General features: G+C 53.0%; 2 protein-coding genes across 13 annotated transcripts in view; one reads left to right on the top strand and one right to left on the bottom strand.

Annotated features, from left to right (window-relative positions):
* Positions 1 to 602: 602 nt before the first annotated feature.
* Positions 603 to 18,206, top strand: ST3GAL4 (ST3 beta-galactoside alpha-2,3-sialyltransferase 4). 10 transcript variants are annotated; one of them, XM_061368465.1, is made up of 12 exons: positions 603 to 710; positions 9,031 to 9,100; positions 14,089 to 14,220; positions 14,676 to 14,754; positions 15,255 to 15,336; positions 15,835 to 15,915; positions 15,992 to 16,089; positions 16,372 to 16,432; positions 16,652 to 17,027; positions 17,121 to 17,264; positions 17,384 to 17,527; positions 17,879 to 18,206. In XM_061368465.1, the coding sequence occupies exons 3-12, from the start codon at positions 14,188 to 14,190 to the stop codon at positions 17,963 to 17,965; spliced, it is 1,185 nt and encodes a 394-aa protein (XP_061224449.1). In that variant the 5' UTR covers positions 603 to 710; positions 9,031 to 9,100; positions 14,089 to 14,187; the 3' UTR covers positions 17,966 to 18,206. The 10 variants fall into 10 exon arrangements, with proteins under 10 accessions (XP_061224449.1, XP_061224450.1, XP_061224448.1 ...); XM_061368466.1 differs by lacking the exon at positions 14,089 to 14,220 and having other exon boundaries at positions 607 to 710; positions 16,652 to 16,747; positions 16,838 to 17,027; XM_061368458.1 differs by lacking the exon at positions 603 to 710 and adding an exon at positions 8,498 to 8,677.
* A 677-nt stretch (positions 18,207 to 18,883) lies between these two features.
* The window catches only part of KIRREL3 (kirre like nephrin family adhesion molecule 3), a 270,213-nt gene continuing 261,103 nt past the window's right edge, over positions 18,884 to 27,993 (bottom strand). For all 3 annotated transcript variants that reach the window (XM_061368493.1, XM_061368494.1, XM_061368495.1), the window contains 4 exons: positions 27,351 to 27,458; positions 24,159 to 24,268; positions 20,256 to 20,342; positions 18,884 to 19,786 (listed from right to left, as the gene is read on the bottom strand). In XM_061368493.1, the coding sequence (XP_061224477.1) occupies positions 19,343 to 19,786; positions 20,256 to 20,342; positions 24,159 to 24,268; positions 27,351 to 27,458 (749 nt within the window). In that variant the 3' untranslated portion in view covers positions 18,884 to 19,342. The remainder of the gene's footprint in view (positions 19,787 to 20,255; positions 20,343 to 24,158; positions 24,269 to 27,350; positions 27,459 to 27,993) is intronic.

Raw genomic sequence — 27,993 nt, 5'->3', positions numbered from 1 at the left:
GGTTCCCTCCCCATTCCATCAATCTCTTGCTTTCCAGCCCAATAAATAGGAATAAAATTCACTGCCTGCTCTGGGGCCAATATTCCACATTATTTCCTAATTAAAAATCAGTGTTCATATTGTCTTGGAGATTGGCAAAACCCACTGGAGCACAGGAGGGATGGGGTTTGGGCTGTTGAAATGAATGCCTTGAGGGGGCTGGCTGCTGAGTTGGTGTGTAGTGATGATGATGGGGATAGAAATGAGAATCCCATGGGATACTGAGGTGGGGATTAATTTTTCTGCAGGAAAACAAGCAACAAAAATCCCCCTTAAATCTTAAGTTGGTGATTTTAGGCACAGCATCGTCTCATGGTGGATTTGATGGGGGAATGGTGTGACCACCCACCCCCCCCAAAAAACAAACCCCATTAATTTGCTGTGCGCTGCTCTTATTTGGGGTGAGATCTGTGCCAACGACAGGGCTGCTCCCAGCGCTGTGATTTCCAGCTGGGAATGGGAGGGGGGAACTGTCCTCTCCCACCTCCCCGATGGCGGGGCCGCCTGCTTCCAGCCCCCGGGATGCTCTTCCCTCCCTCCATCCCTCCCTCCCGGCGCTGTGCGCAAGCGTGCCCGCTCCCTGCCCGCTCCCCGCCCGCCCGGCTCCGGGCCGGCTCCGCATCCCGCCCCGGTCCCCGCCGCCTCCCGCAGCCCCCCTCGCCCGCCCCATGGTGAGTCCGCAGCCTGTCTATGGGGGGGGTCCTCCTCTTTTTCTTGCCCCCGTGCTCCGTGTCCGGGTCTCCGCTACAAATCCAAGCGCTGGGATTGAGCAAAATGGGATTGGGAAGGGGGAGTGGGGGGGAGGCGAGGAAAATCCCGTTTTGGGTATTTTTTAAGGGGTCTTGGAGGGGTTGGGATATGCGATGTGCTGGGAAGGCGGCAGAAGAGGCAGCGCTGCCTGCATATGGGTTTTGCATGTGGGGGGAGATGCAGATTGGGGATATAGGGGGGAACCCCCCCATTAACCAATGCTTGGACCCCCACTGATGCATCCTATGCCGTTGGGGTGGATGTCGCAGTGAGTGTGGCATGATGGAAAGCAGCTTTATTTCTGTGTTTTGCTGTTATTTATCTAATTAATGCCATTAATCAGTGCCTGAAGCACGGTCGAGCTTCCAGGTGGGAAAGTCCCCCATTGCTCTCACAATGCCATCCCTGGGAAAACAAAACCCCAGCGTCTTGCTGGGATAATCCAACCTTGGGCATCATTCCTACACACAGCTACCCATAGGGAGAGAGAGAACCCACCCCGAGGCCCCCGGCGGCATTGATCCTGGCACCTCCCAACTGCTCGTTGGGATGGGTATGTGCGATTTTAATGCCTGGGTGCCAGTGAAAGGATGGGAAAATCCTGCTGGAGGCCCCGGGGAGGGGAGGATGTGCCCCATGTGCAGCTCAGGATGAGGCTGTGGGCTGTGGGATTGATTGAGGTGGTCTTGTGCTTTATGTTTCCATCCCTGAGCATCCTCTGAGCTGTTGATGAAGGTGCTTCCAAATCCTGGTCATCCCAAAGGGGTAGAAGGGACTGATCCTGGTGTGGACAGAGTGGGATCTGGGCATCCCGGTGCAGAAGATTGATAACCCCCCATTGCACTCCATTATGTGGCTTGGAGCTCCCTTTTCCCATGGGATCGGCATGTTCCTGGGGGAATAATGAGGTTGGTTGCCCTAAGACAGCAGAAAAAGGACCAACCAGACCTTTCCCCATTGATCTTTCAATGTCAGGTCTGTCACATCTCTGCCAATGGGGTTTTACTGTTCTGGTAGCAAAGAACAAAGGAAATTCTTCCTCCAGCACCTTTTCCATGCTCCTCAGCTTGGGTATCGGTCATGGGATGTGATGGAGCGATGCCGGTGCTGTCCCGATGCCTGGTGGGTTGGTGCAGTCTGGTCTCCATCTCTTAGTAAGATGAGCTAATGAAAGTTTTGTGGTGTAGCTTCTGGGAGATTCCTGCTGGGAATTTGCCTGGCTTCTGTGCCGGGATCTCCCTCTGACCGCTCTCAGAGTGAAGAGGCTGGTGGTGGAGCCTGCGGCTTTTCTTTCTCCTATGGAGCCAGGCTGAGAGAGCTGGGCTCGTTCAGGCTGGAGAAGAGAAGGTGTTAGGGAGAGAGCCTTATCCCTTTGCTTAGCAAAGGGGCTGGAGCAGGTGAGGGGTCTGTGCTGTTCCCTGCTCTTAGGATGTTTGGGATCAGGGATCAGCTGTGCTGGGACTGGTAGCTTGAGTCCACTTGTATTTCAGCTCCTTAAGGTGTACTGTGACTCCTATTGTATTGCATAGCAGTTCTCTTTAGCACATCCTGCATCCCAGCTTGGGATCTGCTGGGATCTTGAGCAGAAGACTCAGAGGTGGACTCATCCTAGGAGATGCCACCTGCAGCTGTGAGGTCTCCTCTTCCTACCTTGGCTCCTAACACATCAAACCTATGATGAGCTCCTTACATTATAAACTATCAGATGGGATCAGTGTGCTTTGCTGGACTCTCCCAAGCCCCCGTGCTTAATTATCTCCATCATTAGAGGGCCGCTCGCTCCTCCAGCTCCAGGCAATGGTTTAATAGCAACTTCCACAGCAAGGCACCGAATCCCATGAGGATTAAAGGCTCTGCAAGTGCAAACATAAGAGGAGGAACACTGTTGACACTAATTTTAAGGGATGTCCACTGTGGAGTAGAGTGTCCAATGGAACTGGGAGCATAACAGTGATCAGAGCCCACCCATGGGGTGAAAACCCACTCGAGCCTCTTCTCGAGAGCTTTTCTTATTGTGCTTTTTAAAACAAAATAATTTACACCATTTCCACCCCTTTTGGTTGTTTTCTCTGGGCACGGCGTGTAAAGCATCAGGGCTGTGGTCCTTCCTCCTGCAGAGGATAGCGCCTTTGCCTGCATCCCTGTGGGGACCCCGGTGATAGGGGACACTTGCACGAGCAGTTTTGGTTGTGCAGCCAGAAAAGGAAATGATTTGACTCTTTCCCTCTGCCTTATAACTTCTGGTTCTCTTTTTGGGGGTTTCTTCTTTCCCTTCCTCTTGTACTTGAACACCAGCAGCTTCTCCCCCTTCCAGCTGCGATCCTCATGGTCTTTAGTGACCTTTTCCTAGGAAAACCCTTCCTCTTCTTGGGAGGGAGAGAACCCCAAGCCAGTTCCTGCTAACCTCTCGCATTTCCAGCTGCTGACCCCTTGCATGTGACCGGGGTTGGGCTGGAAAGTTTCCTCATAGGAAGGAGAAAGGGATTTGGTGAAACCAGAGGAGGAGCCAGCCTCCATCCTGGTTTGCTCCTGCCTGGCGGATGCTCAGGGTGCTTTCGGGTCTGCGGCTCCTCTCCAGGATGTGTGCTGCTGTCTGCAGGAGGCCGATGAGCTGCAGTGCCAGCTCACAGATGCTCTGGCTCCGCTGTGCTGCCCATCGGCACGGGGTGATGACAGCTGAGACCTTGGGAAGGTGTGTGGGAGCGATGGAGCTGGGAAGGATGCGAGCCTTCAGTGCATGGTGTGGCTGAAGCAGCAGTTTAGGGGCTGTGGGATTTGGTAGGTGCTGGATTCCAGATTCTGCACATTCCCTGTGGATCCTGCTTTAACATGACAGAGAGGAGACTGAGATGAGCTCTTCCCTGTGAGGGTGCTGAGGCGCTGGCACAGGGTGCCCAGAGAAGCTGTGGCTGCCCCATCCCTGGCAGTGTTCAAGGCCAGGTTGGACACAGAGGCTTGGAGCAAGCTGCTCCAGTGGAAGGAGCTTTAAGGTCCCTTCCAACCCAAACCATTCTGTGGTGCTATGATGTGACCACCCATGGGTGCTGCTGTCCCTGTAACAAAGGCTCCTTGCAAAGGACCTCTCTGCCTAAGCTAGAGTTGCATCCTCCATCAGCTCTTCAATGCTGGGATGCTCCTATGTTTGCCAGTCCACTGCAATTCAAGGACCAGTGTGTGTTGAAGCTTGTGCCGGTGAGGGATGCTCAGCGGTGGGATACAGCAGTCCCACGGGATGGATGGTGCAGGGCTGCATGGTAACGCAAGCAAGGGTGTTTGAAAGGATGCAGTGCCAGAGGAGGACTCTCCTCCCAACACCACGCCTGTAAAGTTGTATCAACAAACCTACAGAGAGATTTCTCCTCTTCTTCAGGGCTGTTTTGTTTCTTGCAAATCAGAATCAACCTAAACCACAAGGCTGCATCCAGGTAGGACCGAGCGGGAAGCTGGCTTCCTTTCCATCGCTGTTTGGGGGTTTATATGTGCTGAAGCTTGGGTTTTCTTTCTAACCCTGGGTCTGTGAAGGAGGCTTTAACCTGAGCTCACGCCGTTGGAATTCCCCGCTGCGCCTGGGAGAGGCTCCTCGCCTCCAATCGCTTCCAGATGCCGGCCCTGTTTCGGCTCTTCCCCTTGCAAAATGTCTCCCCCAGCCTCTACCAAGCTCTCCCGGCCGGATTCAGCATCCCGGTATCCGGTTGGGATGTGCCAGCTGAGCCGCATGGCTTTGTAAACCAGAGCTCCATGCTGGTGGTGAGAGATTGTGACTTGACTCATTGGCCTTGCACAAGGGGCTGGATCCTGCGTCAGGTTTTGAACTGTTTGAGACATTTCCATTGGGTGTTTTCTTGATGTTTCTTTTAATATATATACATACATGTGTGTGTATATATATGTGTGTGTATGTATATATATGAGCTAGGATGGAGTTTGGCACTTCGGGTCCCTGCTGCATCCCCTGTGCATGTTGCAGAGCTTCCCTGAGCCCCCAAACAGGGGGAAACTGAGGCAGGAAAACACTGAGCAGTGATGAAGGATGCTTTAACACTGTTGGGGGGCTTTGCTGATGCTCTGTGCATGCTGCCAGCCAAGCATCCCCATGGTGGGTAATAAACCAGCCCTTTCTGGGTGTTAAAACCCCATCATGGCACCACTCCATGTCCATTGTGCAGTTTGTGGGGTGGGATTTGGGCATGAGGATGGATCTGGACCCGCCTGGGTTGGGAATAGAGGAGAGTGATGGTGTGTTGTGGGGAATACGGGGTGACAAGTGAGAAATAAAGGGGAAAAACTCAGAGAGAGGATGCAGGTGGATTGAGGTATGCAGGACTGAAGGAGGACCGGGGTGTGGGATGCTGTCAAAGATGAAGGTGAATGGAGGGCTTTAGGGGTTAAATGTACCGCCGCCTCTTAGTGCGGAGAACAAGGCGTAAGGAGAACAAGGCGTAAGGAACGCTGCCAAGTGCTGGGAAGTCCTCAGGCCCATCCCTGTGTGATAACCAGTACCACTTCAGGACAAAAAACAGAAGGGAAAAGAAAGAAAACCCCACAAAGAGCTGTCTGTTCAAGCACATACGGGCTCAACAGGTTTTGCTCCCAGGTGGGGTCTGGTAGCTCTGGTGTTTGGAATGTGGGGAGCAGAGCGTGACAGGGAGCCCAGCTTTGATACATGCTTCTTATACATCAAAATATGTGGTTTGTCCCCAAAACTATGTGATTTGTCCCAAGAAGTACTACTTCAGGCTCTTTTTTTGCTGCCTTTTTTGTTTCAGGGTACCGCCTGGTACAGGCAGCTCCTGATGAAAAGCTGGAGGAGCTGGGGGGATTGCAATAAAGATATGGGTGAACACAAAGGTTCACCCCAAAATATGGGGTGTTCACCCCTAGCACAGCACAATGTTAGTGCAAGGGGGGGCATAAAACCTGCTCCAATACTCGGCCACCCCGCCAAACCCCTGTATCCCCCCTTTTAGCATCCTTATGCTCCTCCAGCATCTGCTGAAGCTGGGGCTTCCCAGGCCCTTTTGCTACCTAATTAACAAAGCTGCTGCTTAATTCCGCCTGCATTTACAAGTTAAATGGACAGATTATCTCTATTATGCAAACCCATATTTAAATCTTAATTATTTATTTGCCTGGCTCGCCTAAATGCATGCAGGCATCAAGCCTGGGGACGCTCTGCTCTTGGAAGAACAGAGTTTTGCTAAGAAATCAACCCAAAATAGGCTCTTTTTTGGTCTGAAGGGTGATGCTGAACACCCCAGCGTGGAAATAGCAGTGATTTCTCATGTCTATTTCTTGTTTGAATTTGTTTTGGGGTGGTTTATGATGGGAGGCTCGTCCTTAAATAGCACTCATTTATTTTTAGGTTGTATAATAGTGTAATCCAGCTTGGCTGGGAAGCTTTGCTTTTCTTCCCATTCGCAGGGATTGAACAGAAATAGGTTTATTAAATTATTTTATATTAAAATAAAATATTATTTCTAAAGAAATCTTTTAATAAATGTAATCAATGATCAAGATAATAAATAAAACCAGTTGGGGTGGAGGATGGGCGTTCTGCTGGCTGCTATTACACGCTCTTCTGGCCAGGGCGCATCCACTGAGGTGAGGCTCAGCAGGGAAGCCTCTACCCAAAATCACATCCCACACTGACATTACACCTTTGGATGGTTGGGAAGTGGCTGGATTATCTCCCACTAAATACCTGCTGAATGAATAAGCTCCAGGACCTGGGGCAATAGGGACTGGGGTGACGTGAGGGATGTGCCGGGCTTGGAAACACCTCGCTCATGCCAAGTAGAGATGTTCTCTCCAGAGGAGGAGGAGGAGGATGAGCTCACCTGGATTTTATTCCCCTCCCAACCTGGTTTTTGCTCTCTCCCCCATCGGGAGGTAATTTTAACTGAGGGTGACTGGTGATGGAGCGCCGATGGACGGATGGATGGACAGCTGCCTTGAGTCAGGTCTGGCCACTGGAAGGGGGAGAAATGCCATCTCTGTGTCCTCTTCTTCTTTTAACAGCCTATGGGGGGTCCAGTTGGAGCTAGACGATGTTAAGGTCCTTTCCAATCCTAATTATTCTGTGACAGATGGGAGGGATTTGATGCCTTGTCCCTGCCTTGTGTGTGTCTTCTCTTACCTGTGCCCCCAGGGATGCTCGTGCACTGGGGCTGAGCCCCTCAAAGGACTGATCCTGGTTGGCTTTAATCATCAACAGGGGAGGGATGCAGCCTTTTGGGTTTTTGCCTTCCATCTGAAGCCACGAGCATCGTGGAATGGCAGATGTTGAGGAGGGAGCACAAGGTGCCTTTCCCCCCCCCCCAAATTTGAGGATCAGTATTTAAACGGAGCCTGATAGAAGGAGGGAAAACTGAGCAGGGGCGTTGGGACCCTGGGGAGGGAAAAGAGCAAAATTCAGCTTGTTCAGGGCTTCTTTTTTAAGGCTTTGGGATATGAGACGTTCATTTCCTGCCGGGATCAGCCGCCAGATGGGTTGAGCTGCCCGAGGCGAGTGGTGGGGACCGCAGTTCTTAACCTGGCGGCTGCCTGAACTGCAATGGGTTTATCCTAGACCTTGGGCTGGGAGCACCACTTAGGAGGCTGGGAAACAATCCTGGATCTTCCAGTCGAGCTGGAAAAACCAGCTTCAGGCAAAACCTTGGATCCTCCCAGCAGGGCCCATGTCCTTTAAGGGATCATAGGCTCCTCATCCTGGGCTACAGCATCATGATGGGAGGATGCTGCAGGGAAGGAGGCATCCCCTTGCCCACCCTCAAACAGCTCTGAGCATCCTCATCTACAGGGGCTGTACCATGAAGTGCTTTAGCAGGAGCTCTGCAGGGAGAGTTTAACTTCATTAGTAGATCCAGTAATTCATGGGCCTAAATGAAACAGCTCCCTGCTGGTAGCAGTGTTGGATGCTCCAGTGGATTCAGGGCTTCTGGAAAGGCCCTGGTGAAGGAAGGTGAATCTTTAGGACACTTGCAAAGTGGCCCCAAGTGCATCTGGTTTGGCTGTTGATTGCCCCAGCTGGTTTAATTGCAGATGGTGGAGTAGGACAAAGCAGAGCTGCTTTAACTGGGGAGGGAAGGCACTGGAATGAAGCTGTTCCTTGCTGTCCAGAGAATTTGTGGAAAGCCTGGTCCTTGGGGAAGAGCACCTAGTCTCCATGATAGGAGGAACCATCTCAGAGATGCTCAGTGGTTCCCTTCCCCATCCCTTGCACAAGGATATAACCCCTTTGTTAAAATTAAGGGAGCATTAAGAGCATCTTTGCTTTTCCCAGCTGGAAGAGATGGAGAGAGGTAAGGAAACCTCCTGCCCTTCAGTTTCCCCTTGAAAACATCTTCTCTGCAGGGCTCAAGCACCAGCTGTGGAGAGCACCTTGCTGGTCCTGTCCAAACCACCCTTCCCATCTCCATCACTCTTCCTTGAGCTAAACTGGGCTGAGATTGTTCCTTTAGTGGTTTTTGCGGGGGGACAGCCATGAATCCCACCACCCCATATCCATCCCCCTGGCACAAGGAGGAAGAGCAAAGCTGTTAACTGAGATAGCAATGGCCTTGCTTCACTCCAAGTGCTTCTCATTAGCTGGGGTAATCAAGCTGGATGCAGGGCAGCTGACCCTGCAGAGGGCCTTTTCTCCCAGAGGAAACATGGCAGGAGGGTTTCTGTGTGCAGCAGCTTCTCAGTGGGCTTTTTCCTTCCCTAAATCATAAGGATATTCCAAGTCATAAGGATGTTACAGTGCCAGGTGAGGAGGTGTGATTTAGAAAGTTCTGGGGGGGGAGAGATGCTGGAGATGAGGGATTAAGGAGCATCTTCCATGCGGGAAGGCAGGAGAGCTGTGGAGCACCCCAGGGGGTGGATCGCCAGCTTCCTAAGGATCTGAGTGAGTCACAGAAGGGGATTTCAATGGGAAAGGCCAAGAGGTGTTGGGGAAACCTGGCTCTGAACTGCCTTTCTTCCTCCTTAAAACCAGCTTGAAGCCAGGCTCTGGTTGCTGCCAGTGCTGGAGGAGGTGGGTGGTATTGCAGAGAGCACAGACATCCTCTGCCACACGTGATGGCTCAAAGGGGCCCTTCTGCTGGTTCCCCATCGGTGCTTAGAGCTGCACTGGGTGGGAATCAGTGGGGATCCCCTGGATCCTTGGAATGCAGATGGCTGCTGAGCAAACCCTTCCTTGCCCACTGGTTCAGTGGGTTACTGTAGCCCTAAGGATGTTCTCCCTTCTTCCTTTCCTAGGGGAAGAGAGGACGGCCTCGTAGATCCCACCAAGCTGCTGTCTGCTTTACCTGGACTGAGAGGACGGACCGTAAGTACCCATTGTTGTCCTGATGGGATTAAGGATGGGGATGCTGGAAAAGGTCTCCCCAAGAGGAGCATCCTCCTCCTGTTGCGGCTGATGGGGTTAACGGAGCACCGAGGGGGTGCAAAGTGATGGAGCCTGTTAAATCCATCTGGTTCACCCCAGAGGTTTTGGGGACAAAGGACTTGAGCTCAAGGGTGGGGTTGCCCTGGGGATTGGACTACCCCAAATCGGCTGGTTTTCTGGTGCAAAACAGGAGGTGTTGGAGGAAATGGTGTGGAAACCGCAGGGCTGCGGCGGTTGGGGGTTAAGGTGGCACTTAGAGCCTTGCAAAGGGGACTGCGACTGGACAGGCAGCTTTTGAACCCCCAAAAGGGACTCCCGTAGTCAAAAGCCTCTGCTTGTGGGATAACTCATCCCATGGGGCTTGAGATCCCTGAATTCCCCACCCATTTTCCTTGGAGAGCTGAGGTTGAATCTGGGCATTGCTTCGGTTTGGGTTGGAGGTGGCTGGAGCACTTTGGTTTAGGTTTTTACTTCCCTTGATTGTTTGCATCCCTATGGATGCTTTGCCCACTGCTCCTGGGGGAGCAGGCAGTGGAGAAAGGCTTCCTTCACCTATAATAACCTACAGCCTTACAGCCTTAACCTATACCAACGTAGCCTTACCCACTGAGGAATAGCCATGTAGCTCCTTTCATGCCATGGGGTTATACTCAGGTGTGCCCATGCAGTGCTATAAGAAGGGATCTGTGTCCCATCCCTGTGTCTTCCTGCTGCCAGGATTAAATGAAAACCTGAACTGGGTTTTGACTCCTGGGCATGTTAAAACCAAGTGCTATGAAAAGGCAGGAATGCTATGGATTCATTCTGAGGACCTGCCACCATGGAAATACTTGTCCTGCTTTATTTGCTGTTGCCATCTCCTCCTGAGCACCCTTGTGATGGGTAAATGTTTTGTTAAAGCTGGCATGCTGAAAAGGTTTGTTTTCAGTCCTGTCATAAAGCTTTGGCTGGGTTATTGTATGCCTGAGATACCATGGGCTAAGGAAACAGCTTCTCCTATTAAGGAGCAATTAAGATTCCTTTGAACTGACTTGCAGGGCTCTTAAAACAGGATAAATACGGGTACCAGCAGAATGGGCTGGTGCTCTGTGTGCTGGATGTGACCATGTCCGGTGTCAAATGGGATTCATTTTTGCAGTGCCACATCTGAATGACCTTCTGCATCCCCGCACCCCTGTGCTTGCAGGTTGTGCTCCTGCAATTGCTCTCTGTCAGCATCCCTCGTACTACCACAGCATCCCTTGGAGGGGGATTCTATACAGACCCTACTGACTTCTAGGCTTGCAAGGGTGGTTGTTTGCAATCCCACATTGTTTTTCTCCCATCTTAGACAAAAGATAATCCCCAAGCACCTGGAGCTAGCAGCAGCTTTGGGATGCCAGGCTGGAGGTTTGGGTGCCTTTGATGCTCTGCCAAGCCCAAGCAGCACCTTGAGTTCACTGGATCCTTTCCCTGGAGCATCCCCCCCCGGCTGCCTCCCACGTTGTGTTCAGGCTTCAGCACGTGATGGCTTTGCCAGGGCAGGATGCAGCTGAGGCAGCGTGGGGGGTACAGCAGCATCTGCCAGGCTCCTCTGGCGATCCCAGCCCCACCACAGGGAGAGCACCCATGGGATGGGGGCTTACATTATACCAGGACTGCAAACTGCTTCCCCAGTGGTTGTTCCCAAAATGGAGCCTAGGATCTGTCCTGCTGGTCCCTGCAAGGCTCTTTGAAAGCTTGGGAGAGATGGTCTGGCTGCAGTCATAGAATTGGACAGGTTTGGGTTAAAGGGACCTTAAAGCTCATCCAGTTCCAACCCCCTGCTATGGGCACAGACCCCTTCTTGCTCCAAGCCCTGTGTCCAGCCTGGCCTTGAGCACTGCCAGGGATGGGGCAGCCACAGCTTCTCTGGGCACCCTGTGCCAGCGCCTCAGCACCCTCACAGGGAAGAGCTTCTGCCTAAGAGCTCAGCTCAGTCTCCCCTTGGGCAGGTTCAAGCCATTCCCCTTGGCCTGTCCCTACAGGCCCTTGTCCAAAGCCCCTCTCCAGGTTTCCTGCAGCCCCTTTAGGCACTGGAGCTGCTCTAAGGTCTCCCCTTCAGGAGCCTTCTCTTCTCCAGGCTGCCCCAGCCCAGCTCTCTCAGCCTGGCTCTAGAGCAGAGCTGCTCCAAGGAGAAGTTAAAGGGATCTCTGCTCTCTGTGCTGTCTCCCTCCCTCCCTTTGGTTCTTGCTGCTGTGTTTGAATCCCTAGGGACTAATGGCACATCCGTTGCTTGGGTGTGATCCCTTCCAAATCCAGTTAAAAATAAATGCATGAGGATTGTTTTTGGAATGAACTTTTGGAGATGCTCATGCCAGGGAAGCTGGACCACCACCTCCATGCCCTATGGGCAGGGGATGATGGGAGCATGGGAGAGGTGTCATTGTTATGTCACGCTTCATCTCCTCCATCCTTGGGTTACCATGGAGACATAAAAGTACCAAGAGCTTTCACTGCTGGTCCATGGATGCTTGGCTGAGATCACCATCCCCCTGTGCCAGGGTAAGGTGGGGGGATTTATATTCACTCACCACATTGGCTTTAAAGGCATTTTTTTAACTTCTTTTCCCCCAAACACAGTTGGGAGCAACTCAGCTGGTGCCTGCTGCCACTTCATGGGTTGATGTGACCGAAATCCATGAATCTGAAGCTGTTGAGGGTGGATGGATGAGCTCCTCTGAGGTCACACACACACAGCAGGAGGTCCCCATGGGGCTTTCCGAGGGTGGGGAGCAAAACCCCACTCTAGGCCTGAAGGAGGTAGGGAAACCCATGAAGTGCTTCACCAGGAGATGCCTCCACAGCATGCTGGGGATGGGGCTTCCCTGAAACGCTGGGCTGGGGAAGGGGAAGCCTGGCTGGGAACACGAGGTGCAGCAGGGGTTCCATGCCCTTTGTGCAGCACTAACATTCCACCCTGAGGTTCTGTGGCGGTTCGTTGCTCAGACATCAAAGAGAGGGGCTTTTCCAGTTGCTGCTTCCAAGCGTGGGGAGCAGAATCCACCTGGAATTTTCCTCCCAGCCCTGGAGTATGGCAGGGGAGGCAGTGCCCTGGACCAAACCCATGGGGAGCTGTGGTTGAGGCACGTTTGCTTGTTCCATGAGAAGGGTGAGTGCTGAGTCTTGCCCCGCTGGATGGGACCAGGGATGCTGCAGGGTCTAAGGATGCTCTGGGGGGCCCAGAGGTGCTGCAGTGAGACAGGGATGTTGTGGGGGATCAGGGATGCTGTAGTGGGGCAGGGATGCTCTGGGATGCTGTGAGGGACCAGGGATGCCGCAGTGGGACAGGAATGCTCTTGGGGTCTGAGGATGATGTGGGGGACCAGGAGTGCTGTAGTGAGACAGGGATGCTGCAGGGACCAGCAGGACCCTTTAGCATTGTTCCTCCACTGTCTCTTCAAGGATGGAGGGAGCTGTCTTGGGGTGTTGAGACCTTACTGCTTCTAAGCAAGCACTCTTGTTTGGGCTGCAGATCTGGTAGCACAAGGCTGGGGGGTGCTTGACTTCATTCCAAAAGCACCTCCGCCTTGGCCTGGGCTCGGGGGCAGCCTGGGTGTGCTCTGTTTTGCTCTGCATTCCCCAAACGCTTGCTTAAACAGTATTTGTTTTCCTTGAGAGTTATTAACTGTTTGCTTTAGATAAGTTTTGCATCAGGCCCAGCCTGTGCACACAAGCCTTTGAAGGGATCATAAAGCCTTAAAAGAATACATCAGGTGGTGTATAAAGGCAAACACGGGGGTGAGAATGGATTTTCCCACTGTCTTAAGCTGGTGGGAAGCTCGGTTGGATGATTTGGCACTGAAGGAGAGAGTTGGGGGGTGAATTTGGTGCTAAGTTCAGGTCCGAATGCTTGGCTTGGTGAATGGGGATGCCCAGGATGCCCAAGGAGCATCACCAGCTTTGGGCTGTGGTGGCTGATTTTGCCTTGGGGACTTTGATGTCTCACATAAAAGGGTGAGACCACCCCAGCTCCTCATCCCTGCTTGCTTAAACCTCTGGATTTAATCCTCCCTTTCCTTCCCAAGCTGGGAAGGATTTGTAGAGCTAGAAATACCAATGCAGGATGAGAGCTGGGGATGGCAGTGGGATTTTATTTCCCTCTCCTGGGGTTTCCAAGTGATGGATGGACAGAGCTGGGCATGATTCACCAAGAAGGGGTTTGATATCCATGCTTTATGGAGGAGAAGGGGTTCCAAGGGTGTCACCTCACCTTTCCCCCACCCCTGTTGCCAAATGAACACAGCTTTCTTTGCTCTCTACCCCGTCCTGTTGCCTGTAACAGGGCTTAATTGTCCTTAATTCCTTTTTAATTGCCCTACCTGCCCTTTTTAACTATTTGACCTTCCTGCCCTTTTCATTTCAGGAGCCTGGGATGAGCAAGGAAAGGGCCTGGCTCTGGTGGGCTCATCTTTGGTCCCATTTCTCCTTGTTCTTGATCCACTTTGCCCCCCAAACCGCTCCTCTTGACTGATTCTCATTTGGCTGAACACGTAGCCCGTTGTGGGTGGCATATCCCGTGTTGGTTAGCAGTGCTTCCTTAGGCAGGGTGAGGTGCTGAGATGGGTCATGTCCCCCCCTCCAACAAGGTGACTAATCCCTCCGAGACCAGGATTTCCATGGCTGGCCTGGGCGTGCTCCTTTCCTCTTGGCTGGGCATTTAACACCTCTTCACCCTCTCCTCCTCTGAGACGTGGCTGGTTGTGAGCAGGGAGAAGCTCTGTTATGGGCTGGCAAAGCCAAGCCCAGTTTTGAGCTGGGATTTATCCTAGGGGTGAGGCTTATCAGGGAGCAAAGCCTCCCATGTACCCCAAACTACCTCCCAGCTGGTAAGTCTGTTCTCTATGGTTGCTATGTTGTGGTGGGTGCCAGGGTGGCTCCGAGCTGGGCTCTTTGCTCCCTTATTCCAGGAGCAAGAGGTTTTGGAGGAAGAAAAAATCACCCCACATCCCTGGCTGGCGTTTGAGTGTACATTAAGGTTGCAGCATCCCCCTTTTGCCCAGGCCAGGATGGTTGAATCGAAGGCATTGGAGGTTCTCCAAGTACGTGTTGCTCTTTGCTTTGACCCCGATCCTGTCCCTTCTGCCTGGCTCGGTGGTGGCTTCTTTGGCTTTTGTGGTGGCTGGTGTTGGTCGACTGCTTGAGCCAGGGCTGGGCTTAAAACGTGGCCCCCAGGTCGTTGATTTGGGTGCTTTGGGGTGTTGTGGTTGAAACCCCCCTAGGGGCTTGTTCTTCCTCTTTGATGCTCTTGTTTTGTTCCTCTTGTTTCGGTGTTTAACCTGTACGGCTGAGGCTCCCTGGGACCCTGGCTTATATAAACTGTATAAACCAAACCGCCTCTGCAGGGCAGAGAAATGTGGGTTTAAATAGAAATACATCAGGAAACCCTAATACCCGCTTGTCTGGGGTTGCAGATACCTCTTGGACAGGGTGTTTGGGGATGGCATCAATGGGTTTGGACCTCAACCAATGCCTTTCCCTCTCTTTCCCTCTGCAGGTGACCAGCGGCAGCCACAATGAGAGCTCCGGCCCTCGCCTGATGCCTCTCCTGCTGATAAAAATGATCAACAAGTCTCGTGAGTTCCATGGGGAAGGTCCCATCTCCCTTTTTCAACTGGGAATAGGGGGGTTTCAGGGGGATTTGGATCCCCCCGATTCGGATTCATGTGGAAATTTGGCTTTGGAGGGGGTTGGATGCTGCTTTGCTGCGGCTCCTGTTGGGTGATGGAGTATTGGGGTGTCATGGTGGGAGTTTTGGAGTCTGGGCTTGGGCACATGGTACTGCTCGAGCTTTGTGGTAATGAAATGGGGTGCAGACACCTGAATAAAAGTATGTTCGTGCGTGGCCTTTGACGCACATTGGGCAGGAGGAAGCGACAGGGAAGCCTTTGGATTCAGGACAAAACCACCCTGGCTCTGTTCTGGAGGGGGTGACCATGCCAGCTGGTTCCTGCTGCTCCCTTGGGATAGCTGTGCAATCCTGGATCAACCAGGGCATCCCCATATCCCATCATCCAGAACTCAGGGTACCAGCTTGATGGTGTTTTTCTCTCTCCCTCCACCCCTTGACATGCAGGAGGGAAGATACTCGGGGTGCTGGCGCTGTTTCTGGTGATGGTTTGGTACTCCATCTACCGGGAAGACAGGTACATACAGCTGTGAGTGGCTTTTATTCCAATTTAAAGGACCTCCTGCCCTTTCCTTCGCTCTCTGGAGGCAGCATCCTCCTGCCCAGCCCATGCAGGGATGCTGGAGCATCGTCTTGCTGGATCCTGGGAGACTGGGGGGCTGGCTGATGCCAGAGGAGGGGGGACACGATAAGAGGTTCCCCATTGGTGTGTGTTAGGACTGGGAGCTGTGGGGGGTTTTGGCAAGTGTCAGTGTTTTTCTGAGCCCAGGAAGAAGGGAAAACCCTTCTCTGTTCCCAGCCCCGTGATGGAGATAGGGAAAACAGCGTGAGGTCTATGAGCAGAGCAAGAGAGACCTCTTCTGATGCAAAGCTGCAAGCCCAGCAAATAAACACCCAAAGCAGAGCTTAAATCTGGTGGGCGGTATCTGCCATTGAATCCCATTGAATTCAAGCCCCCATTGCCAGGACAGGGATGCAAGGGAACAGGCAGCATTTATAGGTCTTGTTTTAACCTCTTCCTTTACAGCTTTTATTTCCCTGTGCAAGAAAACAAGACGACGTGTCCCCTTGGGGAGGTGGAGAGGAAAGCGGCGCAGCTCATCGGGAAGTGAGTGTTGGGTTAGAGGGGAAAGCAGAGCCCTTCCTCCCCATCCCGCTCTCACCGTCCCTTTGCTCCTTGGCAGTTACACGAGGGACCACCCGCTCTTCTTGCAGCTGAAGGACTACTTTTGGGTGAAGACTCCATCGCTCTACGAGCTGCCCTACGGCACTAAAGGAAGCGGTGAGCCTCAGCATTGGGTTTCTGTTTGTCCTGCTGCTGCTCCCTGGGGGTTTCATTGCCTCTTTCTCAAAACCAGCTGCAGGTTGATTTTTGGGGCAGTACTGTCTTCCCCTTTACCCCCTAGACAAATAGCTTGCTCCATTTCTAGTTGTTACAGCACTTATCTACTCACCCTCATCCCTCTCCTATAGTTTAGGGTGGGCCAGGCTTTATTAAGCAAAGGATTAGGGATGGGGCAGAAGGAGCTGCCTTCCTCACCTTCTCCTCACCCTTGCTTTGCAGAAGAAGTCCTCCTGCGCTTGCTGTCAATAACCCATTACTCCCTGCCCGAAAGCATCCAGAGGTAACACTGGGGTGGGTTCAGGGCCTTTTCTGTCTCCTCATCACTCTCTTATGGGGTGGGAATTTGCCTGTCATGGATTTGGGGCAAAATGAACCTCGGCAACCCAGGGCTGGTGGATGGAGCATGGGAAGCTTTGTGGGTTAAAGCCCCCTCCCTTGGGGGTTAAACCCACCTTGGTTTTGGAGCAGGTCTGGTTGAGAAGGGGCTTTTCTCCTGCAGACTGAAGTGCCGGAGGTGCGCGGTGGTGGGCAATGGCCACCGGCTCCGCAACAGCTCCATGGGGGAGACCATCAACACGTATGATGTTGTGATCAGGTATGGGCCTGTGTCCGTCCCCCTGGTCCCTCCCCGGTGCCACCAGCAGATGGGGTTGATGCCTCTGATGTCCCCATGTCTCCCCTCAAGGCTGAACAATGCCCCGGTCCATGGTTATGAGCAGGATGTGGGCTCCAAGACCACCATGCGCCTTTTCTACCCGGAGTCAGCCCACTTCAACCCCAGGACAGAGAACAATCCCGACACATTGCTGGTACTGGTGCCCTTCAAGCCCATGGACTTCCAATGGATGGAGGCCATTCTCAACGACAAGAAGAGGGTAAGCATGGTGGGGAACTGAGTCTGACCCTCATCCCAGCCCACCCTTGGAGTCCTTCCTCTCTTACTGGGACACATCTCTATCCTCTTGCAGGTGCGGAAAGGGTTTTGGAAACAGCCCCCGTTGATCTGGGATGCCAACCCAGAGCAAGTCCGCATCCTCAACCCTTATTACATGGAAGTAACTGCTGCTAAACTGCTCAACCTCCCCATGAAGCAGCCACGGAAGGTCAAACAGGTAAGAGGGTGGGATGCCTGGTCCCCAAACCACCCCCCCTTGAAGGGTGATGGCCTCCATGGTGCAACTTGGTGAAGGCCATGACTCTGTAAGCCTTTTCCTCCACCCTCTCCCTCCAGAAGCCCACCACAGGTTTGTTGGCCATCACCTTGGCGCTGCACTTCTGTGACCTGGTGCACATTGCGGGCTTTGGATACCCTGATTCGGCCAACAAGAAGCAGACCATTCACTACTATGAACAGATCACGCTCAAGTCCATGGCGGTATGTGTTAGCCCTCCACTCTGTCCATGTTAACCCCTATTTTTCCCCCCAGGATGGAGATTTTGCCCTAAGAATGACACTAAGCAGTGTGGGATTCTCTTCCCCTTGGGGACCCTGTACTCCCCTGCCATGATGGGTGTTGATGTGCGAGGAGAAGTTAGACGATGCCTTTTAAAGCCATGGTGGAGATTTGGGTTTGGTTAATGTGAGGGGGCTGGGAGGGTCTTATCCCTCCTTTTGGGGGACTCCTTGCTTAAGGTGAAGGCATCAGCTCCCCTCAGTGCTGGTGGGATGGGCAAGGCTGGGGAGAGGCAGAAGGAATATGGGTCTCACCCATGTCACGTCCTGTAGGCATCGGAGCACAACGTCTCACACGAGGCAGTGGCCATCAAGCGGATGCTGGAGCTGGGCCTCATCAGGAACCTCACCTACTTCTGAGGGCACCGGGGGCTGCGCAGGGACCACATCCCCCATTGGAGGGGGATGCCAACGCCAGCACGGCCAGAGCTGGGCAAGGGCAGAGCATCATCACCTCACCCTGCCCTCATGGGACTCTTGTTGCTGGGGAGCCTGTGCTGGACCGCGGGTACCCTCAGCAGAGGTGGGGGGGGCGCAGGGAGCCCCCGCATCGTACCCGGAGCCTTTTCCTACCGATGCACTGATGCTACCGAGGACCTAAAGGGGGTTTTTGGGGTGGGGTCTGCCCTCCCAGCAGGCCTGGGGGGCAAAGGGAGGTCAGGAGCCCTTCCCCTGGGCTCTTACACTTAATTCCCTCCTATTCGGACGAGGGCCCCAGTGAGGGGCTGATTTGGGGGTCCTGGGATGCCCGCAGGGAGCAGGAGCCTTCAGGGGGTCCATGTCACCTCCTCCCTGCCCGGGTGCCCCCATAGATATTTAATTCCCCCTCTTTTTATTTCCTTTCTCCTCGGCGGCCCCATCCTGTGCCTTAGCGCTGGCGCGGGGGCTCATCCCCGCAGCCCCCCCCTGGGGTAGGGGCACCCCGAGGTGCCTGGCCTTGGGGTCCGCAGGGGCCTTTGGGGTGGGGGGTGAGGGGGGGGGGGAGTTTAATTTAATTAATTTAAACGTTTATTTATCATGGAGCTTCTCCTGGGGCTTGTGTGTTGCTCATGGAGGGGGTGAGTAGGGGTGAGTGTGAGATGGGGCCACCCCACCATGTCCCCTTACCTGCTGTGACACCCCATCCCCTGGCTTCTGTGCCATAGGCCCCTCCCTGCACCCATACACTCGACTTGGTACCCCGTCATGATGCTGTATCCCACCCAAACTGCAGGCCAGGTCCATGCTGGGGCGCAGAGCATCACCCAAAGAGCCGGTGGCCTCGCGGGGTGGGCATCAGCCACGAGAAACACCTCTTGTATTGACTGCGGCACCGCGCTCCGGCGATACAGCGCGGAGAGGCCCTTCCCGGGGAGGGGGTCCCCATCCCACTGATGTCCCCCTTATCCTGTCCCACACAGCAGGACCCCCCCTTTCCCCCCCCCCCCCAAAAACGGACGCTATAAGTATGGACACAGAACACCAAGAAGGAACGGAAGGAGCCGGGTGGGAGAGGGCAGCGGGAAGCTGAGGTGGGCGCAGGGGTGCGTGGTTGGGCTGGGAGTGACCCCTCGGTGGGGTTGTGCTTTAGCATGTACCAGGCTGGGGGATGATGCTCGGCCGGTCCCCAGCCCCACAGCCCCACTCCGCTGGGGGCTGGATCCAGCCTCTTCCCACTGCCATTCCCGGCGGGTGCAACCGTCCCGGCACGAAGCCGTGGCACCCTCATGGATGGTCCAGAGCATCCCCGGAGGGGGCTCAAACGTGTGTCTGCATCCGCCTCTGCAGGGGTCGGCTGGGGTCTGAGTTTTGGGAAGAAGATTGGGAATGGTGGGAGGAGGAGGCGGAAGCCTTGCTGGCCTTGTCGAACTGCACGTAGCCGTCCTGCTTGCCGCTGCTGCTGATGCTGCTGTCGCACTGGGTGTCGAGGAAGGAGCTGCTGTCGCTCATGGAGCCGCGCTGGAACTCGCGCTCGCACAGCTCGATGGAGCTGCTGCCCATGCCCAGCACGAAGCGCTGGCTGTAGTCGTAGAGGCGGCTCTGCCCACTCAAGGTGCTGTAGATGTTGGTGAAGGACATGCCGGTGGGCACACGCTGCTTGTTGGCAGGGCGCAGGTCGGCCGGGCAGCCTGACAGCGAGATGGTCGGGGTGGAGTGGTGCTCCTTGAAGGTGTTCACGCTGTAGTAGCCATTGGTGGGGTCCTGGGGAGTGGGAAAAGAGGGGGACAGGTTGGTGGTGCCCGCCTTACCTGTGTGTGCCTGCGTTCAGGGCACCCACCTGGCTCTTCCACCCATAATGGGATAGAGCATCCCATGCAGCTCAGCCTCCTCTGAACTGGGGCAGAGGCAGGCATGGGGGCCCCTTGCCTAACACCCACTCCTTTTTATCCCCTAAAGGGCACTGGGACCAGCAAATAGCACTGTGGGTACCAGAGCATCCTTCCCTATGCAGGGATGGCCCTTCAGTGTGGGGGACATGGCACAAGGACAGAAAGCCTGGGAGCAGCACTGCTGGGTGAGGGATGAGCTGGTCCTGCCCTGTGGTGGGCATGGAGATGGGTACCCAGCACCTTGGAGTGCAACCATCCTGGCTATGTACCACAGGGGTGACTGGGGAGGGTTTGAGCCACATCCTGTCATGGGGCTGTGGATGAAGAGGGGGGATGCTCACCTTCAGGTTTTGAAACTCCTTCTCCTCCTCCTTGAGCACCTCGAGCTGCTTCAGCACCGAGTCCTGCTGGAACTCCCCCCGGTCCATCTAGGAAAGGATGGAAGGGGGTGTCAGCATCCCCATTACAAGTTGTGGTTTTCCTCCTCTGTTTAGGACTAAAAAGGCTCAGCTGATGCAGGAAGTGAATTATTGACATCTACCATGGTGAGTGTTGGGGCTGCACTCAAACAAACCCCAAATCTCCTTTTTTTTATTGTTGGTTTTCCTTTCTTTTCATCCTTTTCTCTTAACCTGAAGTTGGCCACTAACACCTCAATATCCCAGCCAGATTCTGGCACGTAGTTAATGTGAAAGCCTTAATTTGACCCCCACACACTCTGACATTGGCTCTTCTCAAAGACTTGAGTCCCGTGCCTGTCTCCAGGTGGGTCAGGAGGGGATGGACAGGCTAGAGAAGCTCCTTTTGATCTGAGTGCATTTTATACTCCTGCTGCTACCTGATGGATGCTGATGCTGGATGCTGCTGCCCCAGTGTGCTGCCTGCACCCATCTCTCTTCCTTCGAAGGCTAACCATGAGCCAAGGGGGCAAGATCCACATTAATTAGCCCATGGTAGGGCTGTCCAGAAGCAGAATACTCATAGAACCACAGAATAGATCCATCGCCTTCTTCCTGGTCACACACCTCCATTCACCAGCCCTAGATTAGCCCCCAGATCCCCTTTTATGGCCCAACTTCTCCTTTTTGTAAAGCTGGTAAATGGTTGTGGAAATCCACCCTGCAGCACTTTCTGTTCATCTCCTGCAAGCCTTTGATATGGCTTTTTAATGCAATAAATTAAAGTACCTGAGTTATCCTAGGGGAAAAAGAAAGCCTGTAGCAGCCGCTGATTTACCAGGGTAAATACAAAGGATTACATTCAGTGCAGCTCAAATGGTACATGGATGGGCTTTATGAATGCCAGCCCCAGCAACACCCTAAATCCCCTAAAGCATTGCTGCAAAAGCATGGGATTGGGATGCATTATTCATATTGCACCCATCACAAGGGTCTCTTCTCAAAAGGGATACCACTTCTGCTTGGACATGGCTGGTTTTGGTGTGGGTGACCCAGGTGGATGCAGCCAGAGATGGAGAGGGGTGAAGAGCAGGGGAGAACCAAGGGGCCGCCAGTGCTGCTTGTGGCAAACCCTCCAAAATGAGTATTTTAAGCCATTTAATGGCAATGATAACTGGAGTGGCTAACTAAAGTGAACTCTATTACCAGTATCAATGGGGATTACAAGTGCAGAGGCAGCAGGGGAGGGGGAGAGAGGGAAAGACATGGAAAAGGAGACTGGAAATCACAGCATGGTTTGGGTTGGAAGGGACTTTGGGATCACCTCTATCACACTTGCTCCGGGCAGTGGCAATGGCTCCTTTGGAATCATCAGGTGAGGAAACTGAGGCACGGAGTCCCATGAGCCAGGAATAAAGCCTGGTCACCCAGCCACAATACCAGAGGAGGTTACACCATGTTGAAGCTGATGCTGCTCTTCAACCCCTTAATCCCAGACTGGGTTTAGCTGGATTGGTGTGCCCATGCCATGTACCATGGTGGGAGTGAGAAAGCTGCTGCTGTGATTTATTTTCTCCAGGATCAGACCCTTTAATGGGCTCTTTTGCCTCCAGCCCCTGGCTGCTGTTTGCTTTCCCTGCGGGCTGGCAGCCTTTTCCCTGCCCGTGGGCAGAGCAGCTAATGGGATTGAGGAGCCAGCGCTGAGCCGATGTGAACAAATGCAAATCAGGCAGCATGACGTGTCTCCTCAGGTGTTAATGAACTTAGAGATGCATGAATAATTGCTTGTGAAAAGCACGGAGGGCTGCAGAGGTCACAGATGGCTGGAGAATAACAAACGCGGTGGCATTTAGCAGGGGGAAAGAAGAGTCACGCTGGCACTTTGCAGCCAGAAAGGCTCCAGCAAAGCAGAGGCAGGGTGAGATCATTTCAAAGGATGCTGTGGAGGTTGAGCCCAGGCTTGAAAGGCCACAGGAAGCTTAGGGAAGGTAAATGAAGCAGCAGTGGGGAAGATAATATATGGGGAGGAGGGAAAGAAGGGAGGTCTTGTGGTGAGGGCATGGAGCAAGCAAAGGGTGCTGTGCAGTGCTCATCACCACTCATCAGAAAGGGTGGATTTGTTTTAACTTGATCCATCATTTCATTGGCAAACTTGGAGCATCTAGTTAGGAATGTGTTTAGCTGCTGAAGCCTAGGTCTCTAATGGCCAGAAGAGGATGCTCGAAGAGCAAGGAAGGGGATGAGGAACAGTGGGGGATCCCTGAGGACTCTGAAGAGAGAAGAAATTGGGAAGCATTTAGTGGGAATGCTTTTGCTAAGAGCAGATGAGGAAGGGGAGGCCCTGGCCAAGGCACTACAGGGGGGTTTGTTGTCTTCTTCCTGACAGGTAGGATGTCCAAATCCGCCCAGCACTGGGGTCATGGACTATGGACCATCCCTTCCAACCTCTTGAACAGTGTTGATCCAACAGTGTTACATCTAACTGATGTATCTTCAGGAAAACCCCTGCATTTGGCCAGGAGAGGGAGAAACTCACCTTCTTCCAGTGCAGCAGCTAGGCTGTTACACTCCCTCATCTTGTACCTAAAGTGCTTGACTTTGCCTCCCCTCTTTGCACTTAAACAGCCCCTTTATATCATGCTGTAACCAAACCACCTCTCAGAAGTCTTGCTGATAAGGCAGAACACATGAGCTTTGTAAACCTCTCCCTATAGGCATTTATTTCCCTGCTATCAAATAAATGTCACTTTTTTCCTGCACCATTTCCATCCTGCCAGCATCCTTATTGCACTGTGCACAGCCCTGCACTGCTGCTGCACAGCCTCAGCAAGGGCACACACTGATGTGAAATCACCTCCTGGCTCTGCCCCATGGTGTCTGGCAAGATACCATGCCTGGCATCCCATAACCATCTTCTTCCTCATTTACTCATCAGTGGTAGATGTTGTATGGCCACTTTGCTGAGGCTTCCAGCTTGGTGGTTAAGATCTGGAGTGGCAATTGGGCTGCTCTCAACCCCTGTTTTGGAAGCCAGACCTGGGCTCAGTGCTGTTGATCACTGTAGGAGAGGGTCCTGTGAAAAGCAAGCTCCTCATTCCCTGTCATGTCAGCAGATTGCTCCAAACCCAAGTCCTGGCCTCCTTTGTCCTTCCATGGAGCTGTCCTCCTTCTGCACATCGTGACATGGATCTGCAGGCTCTTCAGAGCAAGGTCCAACTGGGAATAAAGAGGCTTGCACAGACACCTCAGTGATGCTGGCAGAACATGCCAGACCTCTACCTCCTCCTGCTTCTTATTTCAAGGCTCCTGCTTGTTTCTCTGCCCACCCTATGATGCTCAGCCTCGCCTTTCCACCAGTAACTCATCAAACAGCTTTTTGCATGCTGATGCTTGCAAGTGTTGCCTGAAAACCAGAGGGTTAGAGCAAGAAAAACCCAACCCAGCAGCCTAGAAATCAGCCTCCAGCCTCTTCAATCCCTTCTCCCTTTCCTCACGGCTCTTTTCTCTCACCTTTCATGCTTATTTTATCTATTTATTTGATTTATTCCACTCCATGGGCTAAAGTTGAATATCCTGGGCTACGCCGCTTCTACTTGCTGTCTGCAGCTCTTCCCCCAAGCAAGGTAGCAAATTCACAGTACCCCCCTCATCTCTCCCTCTTCATTAGCAAAGTTTCGCTCGAGGACCTTTCATGGCAGGAGAATGTGTATGTCAAGAGCAGGATATTGGGAGAAGCATCTTTGCCTGGAGTGGGGATTACGGCGCTGAACTACATGTGCCTGGGCTCATCACCATCAAACACTTACTCAGAGTAATAGCTTAAGGGGAGAAGAAGTTAATCCTTACCATCAGCTGCTTGATGGTGGGGTGCTCTTCCGTCTCCCTGCCCGAGGCTGGCTCCTTGTGTACAATCTCCACGCGGATATCGTTCTTGGCAGAAACCACGCCTTTGAGATCTGGGCAAAGAGGGAGATGGAGAAGGGCATCAGTCAAAGGCAAACGTGGAGCATCCTCAGGGAAACAACTGATGGCACCAAGGACAATCAACCCAGCAAACCCACCTGAGAACTGTGGGAGCAATGTTTGCATTGCTGTGAGGCATGGGCATGTGAAACCATCGCCTCTGGGAAGCTCAGGTGTCTGTTCTAATGCCTTTGGGAGCTTGGTTAGTCCCTGCCATGCTCACGGTGCTGTTAACAGGGGCTCAGACAGATAGTGGGCTGTTTGTCCAGACTGCTGCTGCTTGGGAAGCACCTGAAATGCTGCTCCCAAAGGGATATAATGCACTGGGAAGCGCTTGAGAAAAGCCTCCTCCAGGTTTGGGGTGCAGATTCATATGGGAAAGGCCAAGCAGTGAACAAAGACGGGGCCTTGGGAATGACAAACTCATCCCTGCTGCTGCTGCTCCTGTTTCCATGCAGGGCAGTGAGGAGCGTTACTGGAGATAACTCTGCCTCCCCTGAAGGTGTCAGGCATGCTTTGAAGAAGTCAATTCAGCACAGTGAAACCGCAGACACGGAGCAGCAGGAGCAGAAAGAGCCGCGCGTGGATCCGAGATGAAAAGCCGCGATGGATGCAAATCTGAGCAGCCAGATCTAAACAGCTCCCAGCTTTGAAGCTGGGCTTCAGCCTACGAGCTGGCTCCCACCCTCCTGGACCCAAAACTGCCCTGAGCTGCTGGGCTTGTCAGATCTGCCTCCAGCCAGAGGAACCAAGCCAGGATTGCAAAGACTCAGCCCAGCAAAAGGCTGGGCCATGAAGGAGGAGACTGTGATTGTGTCTATGAACCGAACTGAATCATGCAGCAGAGCCCGGCTTGAAGCTCCATCCATGGATTAATCTGCCCCAGCATCCCTTGCCCTTGGTATCTGCAGCCCTGCTGTTGCCCATAGATGACTCCAAGTCGCAGGTGCAAGGCAAAGGATTTCCTTGGGAAGCTACTACTGCTTTTTCCTCTTATTTCCCCTGCTGGGACCATGTTCCTGGTGCTGGAACCACTGTCTTTAATCACAAGGAGAAGCTAATTACTGTTTTACACAGCCTCTCCCAGGAGCGTTCCCCCTTAAATAACTGTGGGCCATTAAGTCACTGTAGATACAACAACAGATGTGCAATAAAGTGGTTTCTTTTCCCCTTTTCCAGAGTCTCCAGGCTCAGTGTGTTTGGGAGAGGAATCTGCAGTCATCCTGGTAAGAAATGAATCCCTGCCCTGATATCCAAGTGCTCTGCTGGTACCCTCACTCCTGAGCTGATCCCTGTAAACCCTCTGCTGATTTCACACACTGATCATGATGAAAAGTCCTTTCCTCACCTTTCAGCCTGGTGCTTCTAGCTTCCTGATGCTCACCTGCTGCTGGAGATGCCGGCCACAGCATCCAGCCTGCATTAGCACCTGCAAAATTGGGCTAAAATCCCTTCTCCTCTCCACAGGGCACAGCAACAATGGACTTAATGCTGCAGGAGGAGCTGGAGAACAGCAGTGGTGCAGTGAGCACGAAGGGAAGATGCCCAGACCTGGAGGGCTTATAAAGGAGGCCAAAAAGTCCTTTCTAAGTGGGACATCACTGGAAATAGTGGAGGAAAGGGACTTCAATCAATGCCATGCCACCATACACTCTCTTCCCAGCCCTGGCAAAGCAAATGCCTCTTCTTCCTGATTTACCACTGGGAATCCAAGGGATAAATCACAGCAGATATTTGGCTGGGATGGGGTTGTCCTTCCTCCTGGAAGGACAATCCCTGCTTTTCCCCTCATCCTCTGCATGCTTCCAGCTTGTGAGGGACTCCCAACCCTGGCGCTTGCACCACATCTTTGATCTGCTGTCATAGCATCAGTGTTAAACTGTGTGTCCCATAAAGAACCCTGCACCATCTGGTTACCTCAGATAAGAAGAAGATAATGAACCACACGGTTTCCCCTGCTCTGAATGTGGGGAGCATGGATGATTGTGTCCCACCATTGACATGATAACATGACTTGGCTCCTGCTTCTTCAGGTGCTCACAACAGCGTTGAATTGGCCTGGTCTTGGGTCCTGCCCATCACCAATCCTTCCCCAGAAAGCAAGATTGATGACTGCCCCCATTTAATTCATTAACACTTGCTAATGGGAGCTGCAAGGGTTCAGAAAACCAGGGGATGAGACAGCGAGAGGCATCATTATCGCTCTCACAATTAAACACATTTCTGCTGTGGGAGGCCGTGCCTTCATACCTGAATCTAGGAGGAGCCTGGTGCCTTTGATTGCTTTGTAAATGATCAAGAGGGGGAAATGAAAAGAGAAACAAGTGGGGTTTCTGGCACACATACACACACAGAGCTTGGCATCCTGGCATCCGTACCATGCATCTCCCGAGCCCGCAGCACCATCGAGTGTATCCTCTTCTCCCTTAGTCTGAGATGCTCCACACAGTCCCACTCTTCTCCCTCCTGGTTTGATGCCTTTTCGTTTAGCCAGCAATCCTGCTTTAATTTCCTGGTGTCTTTTTAACGAGGCAACATGATTCCATGCTGTTTATCCCCCCTTTTCCTCTACCTGCATCTCTAATGCCACTTTAACTTGTATTCCCAGCACAGCCAGGCTTCAAAACCCATGTGTCCCATATAAAACCCCTTAGCTGGCTGTAATTTCCCTCTAGGAAATACACATTTGATGTTGAGAGAAATGAAACTGAATCAGAAGTAGAACAGAGAGCACAAACTGGGGAGGGTTTTTAAGCAGCGTGGTGAGGATGCTTCTCTCTCTTGGACATCAGGATTTCCCCAAGAGAGGGATTAACAACAGGTCCCTTTGCAATCCCTTTGCCCCTAGGACACCCCTACCAGAGCTATTTGGGCTGTTAACAGGGATTAACATTTAGCTGACATGTTTTTCCCTGTGCTCCAAACCCCTTTCCTTCTCCCATAGGGATGACCAGCATGAGGCGCACATTGTGCTGGTGGGATGTTAGCAGATTCAGCCTCAATTTTGTGACCCACTCTATTCACCCCAAGGTTTTAGCCCCAGAGGGATGCACTGAGGATGGGGGAGACACTTACTCCTCTGGGAGCGGGCGCAGCAGAAGGCAACGATGGTGGCCATCAGCACCAGGAACGCCACACCGGCCCCCACGGCCACTCCGATGATCACCGCCATAGGCACCGACTCTGCAAGAGGAAGGAGAAGGAGCATGAAGCTGGGTTGAAGGTTGGAGAAGCGGCTTTTCCCCATGGGACCCACCCCTGGCTACTGGAAAGAGGCTCGGCGATGAGCATGGGGAGGGTTTTGGGGCCAAGTGGACCTCCTTCCCCGCTCCCTTGTCGTGACACTGGCACAGGTTGCCTGTGGGACACTTGGGATCGCTCTGTGCCTCAGTTTCCCCTGGGAGGGAGCCTGAAGAGCAGGTTAACAACTGCTCTCTCTAGCACCCTGCAGGTGAATGAATGAGTAGCTCTAAAGGGTGAGAAGTGCAAAAGAAGACAGAGTGTTAACATTATTAAGGATTAGAGCAGGCTGGGAGAGAGCTGGGATGGGGGGATGGAGTCGGGCACTGAGCCTGCATGCCAGGGGCTGTAGCTCAGCTCTTAGCCCACGCTGTTAAGTCTATATGGACGAATTAACCCAAGAGCCATCATTCACACCCTGTGCCTGGTTTATATTCCCATCTCCTGCCTTTCTCCTTGGCTAGTCAGCTCCATCATC

Source organism: Neopsephotus bourkii, unplaced genomic scaffold (genome assembly GCF_033783945.1).
Source record: "Neopsephotus bourkii isolate Nb327-2 ecotype Australia unplaced genomic scaffold, CSIRO-AGI_Nbou_v1 NB_1433, whole genome shotgun sequence".
NCBI classification, from domain to species: Eukaryota; Metazoa; Chordata; class Aves; order Psittaciformes; family Psittacidae; genus Neopsephotus; species Neopsephotus bourkii.
Note: the sequence above shows the minus strand (reverse complement) of the source record. Positions and strands in the feature narration are given on the sequence as shown.

Excerpts from the sequence above, each read along its gene's own strand:
- ST3GAL4 (XM_061368456.1), top strand. The coding sequence starts at position 11,645 with ATGGATGCTTGGCTGAGATCACCATCCCCCTGTGCCAGG. Across the intron at positions 15,916-15,991 it reads GCGGCGCAGCTCATCGGGAA|TTACACGAGGGACCACCCGC; the intron begins GTGAGTGTTGGG and ends GCTCCTTGGCAG. Across the intron at positions 17,528-17,878 it reads TCACGCTCAAGTCCATGGCG|GCATCGGAGCACAACGTCTC; the intron begins GTATGTGTTAGC and ends CACGTCCTGTAG.